The sequence below is a fragment of the Cryptomeria japonica genome, chromosome 4, assembly GCF_030272615.1.
Source record: "Cryptomeria japonica chromosome 4, Sugi_1.0, whole genome shotgun sequence".
In the NCBI taxonomy this organism is placed as follows: domain Eukaryota; kingdom Viridiplantae; phylum Streptophyta; class Pinopsida; order Cupressales; family Cupressaceae; genus Cryptomeria; species Cryptomeria japonica.
The window spans coordinates 129,356,294-129,363,384 of record NC_081408.1 but is presented as its reverse complement, the minus strand read 5'-3'; the positions used below and the strand labels follow the sequence as shown (position 1 = coordinate 129,363,384).

Below are 7,091 nucleotides of genomic sequence, written 5' to 3'. Positions count from 1 at the left end.
TACACACCCACATCAATCCTGTAAAAATGTTTACTGCACTAAACTACCATTACACATCCAAATCAATCAGATAAAAATGTTTATACATGACAATGAATTGTCTTGGGATAGACAATATGTTCATTATGTATTTACAAACCTGTAAAAAAGTTTAATGCACTAAGTGCCATTAAAATTGATCATATTATAGGCTGAAAATCTAGAGGGCCTTGTATTTACTTCTGCCAATGAAAATGAAAATAATGAAAAAAATTACAAAGCATGTCAAGATCCTTAGATCTTATTATTCAAGATGAGAGATAAAAGTCAATCGTCAAGCCAATCCAGACTAAATTGTGCTTCCACAATTTCAACTCTAAGATCAGCAATAGAAGTGTTCTTGGCTTGCAACCACTGCTTCCCAATCGTCTCGTCACAGGTAACAAGCTTCGGGGAGCTTAGTTCACAAACATTCCAAGGTAAGGTGATCAGATGGGAACACTCTCTCACATCGAGCTCCCTCAATTTCTTGAGTTGTCCTATTTCTTTTGGAAGCTCTTTCAAGCCCTCACAAAGTGAAATGTCTAGATACTCCAACTGTTCAAGCTTTCCAATTGATGCAGGAATCTGTTTCAAACATGGCAATGTCGATAACCTTAGCATTCTTAGATTGCTCATATTTCCAAAATCATATGGTAAATTTTGAAGCTGATGGCAGTTGGTAATAGACAAGGATAGAATGGAGGGTATATTGCAGATACCGAGGGGCAACTCCTCCAAATTATTGTTGCGGTCCAGAATTAAATCTTGTAATCTAGTAAATGTGGGTATATTTTTAAATCCTATATATAAGCTCAGAGATAGCTTCTCTATGTTCTCTAGTACTTCAATGCTCTGTTTTCCACCATTAAATCCTATACATAAGCTCAGAGATAGCTTCTCTATGCTCTCTAGTACTTCAATGCTCTGTTTTCCACCAAGGGGAGAAATCAACCCCTCCAACCAGACACTCTTGAGTTGAGTAAGTGAGGATAAGACGCTTAAACCTTTCATTGTTGCCTTGTTGTTACCGCAATTGGATATCATTAGAAACTTCATATTTTTCATGGATTTCAGAAATGGGGGAAGAAAGTATTCTGTCGAAGTAAAGAATAATAACAGAGCGTCTGTTTCGGGGAAATTCATATTATACCAGCCATTTTTCTCCATAGGACCTGCATGTATCAATTATAAAAGCAAATCCAATTAGAAATTTGTGCACTAACAATGACTACTAGTTATATGTGTGAAATTCATGGACATGCTAGCCAATTATAAAATTGATGAAAACCTTGTTCTATGCAGAAAATCATTTTTGAAATTCAATTATTTTCTATAACTGGAGATCAACAATGAACATGAAAGAAAATGATTAGCATGACAAAGAAGTGTTTTTTTGGACAAAAAAATAGATGTATAAGGGTTTCTGAACAACTCACCGGTGAGAATGGAGAGAATTTGAGCATCAGATGCTCTATCTCTGAGCAACTCCCATTTCTCTAATGAACCAAAGTTATTCCTTTCTATCACCAACCTCTTCCTTCCTACGACCAAATCTCGCATTCCATCACACCGGGAAAAGTAAAGCTCTGAAGCATTTCCATATTGGATTGTTGCATCTCCTCTGTTAAGTGCAAGCATGTCAGAATAGTGTTGAAAAACATGATTAAAAGAAATCCAATATTTAAAAGCAAAGGCAATTACCTTGAATTGCTAGTTAAGTTTAACAGATTTCTGTTGGCAAGTTCTGATAAGATGGCAAAAGCATTCTGCCTTTGTAGCTTTCGAACATAAACCCAAATGTCCAAAAGTGCATCAGCACATATTTTCCTGTCTGCGGGAAATAATCCCAAGTCTAAGCAACATTCCTTGAGTACATCATCTGGAGATTCAATACTGACAAAGTGGAGGGCATATTGCAGATACTGACAAAGAACATCTGATAAGGAGTCAGTACTGATGTGCGGCAATCTATATAGCCCTTTCCTGTGATGATCTTATCTATATTTTCCTTTACAAATTTTGCTCGTTGCCCTCATCCAAGCCTTGTGCGATTCCCCATTCATAGAGTTTGCAATCATCAAAACCATTGTCGAAGTATTTACAAACTGTGAATTTCTTTCTGATTTGAAACTTAGTGTTGCGTAATCCTTAGCTCCTTATCCTTACAATGTTTCTTATATGTAATTTCTTCTCTTTGTAAGGCTAGTAGAAGTTTCTTCTTTATATAAGAAATAAACACGACAAATATAAAAAGAATCGATTTAAGTGAAGTTGCAGAGAAATCTTCATTCTCAGCGTACACGGGAATGAGTCTGAATAGATTTCATTTATTCCATCTCATACCTTGTTTTGCATAAACGTGTAAGAGATTTTGCCTTGCCTGAATGTGTACAAGATGTTTCCTTTCTTTCATACTCTCTTTCCCAAGTGCCTCGCACAACCTTTGAATTGAGATCTTGTTGCTTGGCGTTTGAATTTACTTCTAATGTGACATTTGTAATCATTAATGTTATTTTTTTCACACCACCATAACAACCATGCACTTTATTTCAATTGTTTTGTATTTGTTTATTCAACTTCAAGTGTTTGTAAGGGGCAGTCTTTTTCCTTTTTCGATATTTTGCAAATGGGGACTACCAGTTTGAAGTACGAAGTACGGATAGTGAATGCAAATAATTTTTCATCTCAATTCTAGTTGAAGATGGTTATCTAGTTGATAAAATGATAATATGTAGTCATTATCATACAAAATCACATAAAATTATGCATGAAAAGGGCAAAGATCATACAAAATGGGATCCATGCCCACTGCTTGCAGCAAGTTGTTGATTTGATGGATGTCAAATGGAAGGAAACCAAGTTTTTAAATTATTACCACCTAGATTAAGGTTAATAAGTTTTAGCTTTTTAAAAAAATATTTAAAAATCTTTTTGCTTGTACTCTTCTTTGTCTTGGACATCTTGGTTTCTTTTGTTTCATGTATCCATTGTTATATTACCATTTTGTGACAAGGTTTGAGTCCTATTAAAAAACCAACTTATCTTAATTAAAAAATGAACTAAGATACTCTCAAAACTTGACAAATTGATCATCTACATTACAAAGATTGATCTTGAGTGCCATAGATCTAACCTTGCATTTATACTTTATTTATGTCACGTGTGTCTGAAATAGTTGACTACAAACTTTTATAACTTATGACCACCTAAAGTTCTAATGTATTTTTTGACATATGGATTGGCAACATTTTTGGGAAAATTATTGGATTGTAATGGCCAAGTTATTTTAAGACAACCACCTTCATTAGACTTTCTTTACAATCACTTAAATGGACAAGGAAAACCTTTAAATAGTCATGCAAATGTCATAGACTAATTTGGTTCACAATTAAATGCATTTAAATTCTTAAAGGGAAATTTTCATAGTTTGCTTCTTCCCTTAATCTATAGGAACATGTGTTTCGATGTAGATAATATATATTATAACATGTAAAAATATGTGTAAGTGGGGATAGATGAAAGATTGATTAATGAATCCAACTAAAAATAAGACTATTCTATTTGTTTATATGTAATTATACTAAGCTATTCAATCAAAATGCGATCAAAATTAAAAACAAATTGATAGAAATATACAAATTACACCATTAATCTATAATTTATAATATAAAAAAATAAGTCTTTTACATTCTTAAAAAAACTAAAATACATAAATATGATTACATTACATGTTTTAAAATATGATCCCTACGTCAAGGTTAGTTAGAAAATTGAGTCTTCTAGTGTGGATTCTTTATGATTTATAATATTTAAACAAATAAATTTTATCTAACAATATATTGAATAAAACAAACTCTTAGAAAAGCGATCTTCATGGGACCACGTATTAACCAGCTCGACTAATCAAACACACCAACTTGGAAAGACAAATGGCTTTTACAGTTTTCTTTATATCATGAAAAAGCTCTCTTACACAAAACTCATGATTGTAAGAACAAGAGTGTTCCACGATGCAACGAATACAAGTGTTCTGTTAACCTTTGAGAGATGTTTAAATTGTTTGTGAGTGGAAATTCATTCTTTCTCCTATATACTTACACAGAACTCGCGATTGTAAGAATACACAAGGAGTCCACGCCCTGGTTCAGCTAGCGGCGATGATCTTGTGTAAATAACTCAAATTTGAATTGTTCTATTCTGTCAATATGGAGGAATGTGTAAATAGGTATTGGGACATGTGGTATATGGGGAGAATAAATGTTACATTGGGGCGTGTGCACAAAGATGGTGGTCAGAAAAGTGGACACCACCCAAAACAAACTTGGAAAAAAATGCAGCGCGTATGCAGTTTTAAAATTTGAAATTCCCACATATGCGCTTAGGTTTGTTCGTCCCGAGCCTAGAAAAGGTAGCACATACGTGCTGCTTTTAGGAAAATGAGCGCGTACGCACTAAGCCTAGCAAAATGAGCGCATACGCGCTAATAATCCAAATAAAACCGTGTACGTGGTGCCTGGTAAAAAAGGTTTTTAAAAAAAACTGGGTCTCATTTACCCGTGAATTGTGTTTTTAACTTCGTTTTTTCCCCATTACCTCTCCTAAACCGCGAACGGGGTCTAGATTTGTCCTCCAGACTATGGATCAAGGTTAGTTTTTGTTTATTTTTGTCTTTCTTTCCGGTTTATGTAATTTGTTTTACATTTTGAATTTAATTTCATTAATTTTGATTAGGTTTTTTCATTTTTTGTTTCAAAAACCAGATTCTTCTAATCCAGAACAAGAACAACCAAATGCACCTCCTGAAAACCCACAAGGACAACCAAATGCACCTCTTGAAAACACACAAGAACAACCCCCAATTCCTCCTTTTGACCACACAACCAAAACACAGGAAGAATTAATTAATCAGTTAAGACAAAATACATCTAAAATCAAAAGATTGATTGTAAAATTGAAAACTTCTGAACTTGACCATCATCAATCCCTCGCCACTAGCCTAGAAACATTAGCTAGTGATGCCATAATTGTTTCCACATAAATTACCAAATGGGGAAGCTTTAGGGATAGGTGTCGTCAATTCTATGCCAATGGGCTATCATACGATGGAGTAAAAAACAAAAATATTTCTAAACAACAAATATGTGCCCTTTTTGTTGATCCCAAAACTGGCCAGTCATTACCTCTTAATGCAAAGAGGTTTCCCATACATTGGTGTACCAATGTGCAGATGAAGAATCTTTTTTGGCAGAGGTGGTGGATGGTCTTTGATGATCCACCTTGTAATAATTATGAGGTGCCATTATATTTTTTGAGAAAAATATATTGTGAGTTCGTGCTCAATGTGCGGCCAAACTATTTTGACATGAGAGAGTTTCATGGTAGAGGTGGTGGCTTTGCCCAAGATAGACTTGGAGCCCGTAGGCGATTAGCCGCAGAGATTTGCCGCCCCCTAGCACCCAAACCCAAGGTGCATCAGGTTGTCCCATTAGAGCTGAAAGAGTCGATGGAGCTATAGACTCTTCAGGCGGCCACAACATTGACTGGTGCCATCATCCAGCATGGGACATCATTAGCACACCCTATTGTATTAGATCATATAGTGTTAGTTTTGGTCATAGAATGACCAATACATGTAGATATATTCTACATTTTTATTGTATATCGATTTGGACATGGCATATGCCACATTTTTGTAATACTTGTATTGACTTGGTAGACATTTCTTTTTATATATATATAAATATCGATATTCCATCCAATAAATGTGTAATGAGTTCATTATTTTGTATTTGTTGTATTTTGTGGTTGTCCTTTTATAAATTTAAATGAATATTTGCATATGTAATCAACAATATGAATATAAACAACAAAAATATATGATATAAAACATTGCAATCGTGGAATATGATTTGATAAAATTTCTAAAATATTGAATTAACCCTACAAAACTCCTTGTATTCAGTTCATTATTGTGTATTCATTGTATTTGGCAGCTGCCCTTTTATAAATTTAAATGAATATTTGCATATGTAATTAACAATATGAATATAAACAATAATGTGTTTGGTGCGAGAGCACCCTCACACTCGCAATGGTCAAATTTTGTTCGTCGTGTGCACAAATTGACGTCGCGAGTGCATTCGAGTGGGCACGTTTATGCTAGGTATACCCTTGTCGTGCATCCCTAAGTGCCAGAACGTCGAGAGTCATACTGTACCGGTGCGATCTCTTAAGTGCCCTGAGTCAAAAAAATTGTCAAAATTTGATGGATTGTATCTTCCAATCCAGGACACATACGGTCGATCTGTTTGATCACGTGGGGTCGCGTGGGGCTCCTCTACAATGGCCTATCTCATTTTTCGACATCTCAGAGGCATTTTCAATTAGTAGCATATTTTTGCCTGCTCCAAAAACTATCAGTTGCTTGCAAGGAAAAGTTGCAAGATTGGCTAGAATTGATTCGATTCGTCGTATGCACAAACCGACATCGCGAGCGCATTTGAGTGGGCAAGTTTACACTAGGCATGCCCTTGTCATGCATCCCAAAGCAATGGAACGTCGAGAGTCATATCGTATCAGTGCGATCTCTCAAGTGCCCTGAGTCTAAAAAATTGTCAAAATTTGATGGATTGTTTCTTCCAATCCAGGACACATACGGTCGATCTATTTGATCTCGTGGGGTCATGTGAGACTCCTCTACAATGGCCTATCTCAATTTTCGACGACTCGGAGCCATTTTCAATTAGTAGCATATTTTCACCTGCTCCAAAAACTGTCAGTTGCTTGCAAGGAAAAGTTGCAAAATTAGCTAGAATTGATTCGATTTGTCATATGCACAAACCGACATCGCGAGCACGTCTGGGTGGGCAGTTTTACGTTGGGCATGCCCTTTTCATGCATCCAAAAGTACCAGAACATCGAGAGTCATACCGTACCGGTGCGATCTCTCAAGTGCCCTTAGTCCAAAAAATTGTCAAAATTTGACAGACTGTTTCTTCCAATCCAGGACACATACAGTTGATCTGTTTGATCTCGTGGGGTCGCGTGAGGCTCCTCTACAATGGCCTATC

At 35.7% G+C, this 7,091-nt stretch overlaps 1 protein-coding gene across 1 annotated transcript; it reads right to left on the bottom strand.

The window, feature by feature from the left end:
• Window positions 1-240: 240 nt before the first annotated feature.
• LOC131079848 (probable disease resistance protein At4g33300) lies at window positions 241-2,189 on the bottom strand. Its single transcript, XM_058017892.2, has 3 exons — window positions 1,723-2,189; window positions 1,458-1,642; window positions 241-1,193 (listed from the first exon to the last, which is right to left on the bottom strand). The coding sequence occupies exons 2-3, from the start codon at window positions 1,579-1,581 to the stop codon at window positions 307-309; spliced, it is 1,011 nt and encodes a 336-aa protein (XP_057873875.2). The 5' UTR covers window positions 1,582-1,642; window positions 1,723-2,189; the 3' UTR covers window positions 241-306.
• Between the last annotated feature and the right edge of the window lie 4,902 nt (window positions 2,190-7,091).

Excerpts from the sequence above, each read along its gene's own strand:
- LOC131079848 (XM_058017892.2), bottom strand. The coding sequence starts at position 1,581 with ATGCGAGATTTGGTCGTAGGAAGGAAGAGGTTGGTGATAGAAAGGAAT. Across the intron at positions 1,194-1,457 it reads AATTCTCTCCATTCTCACCG|GTCCTATGGAGAAAAATGGC; the intron begins GTGAGTTGTTCA and ends TGATACATGCAG.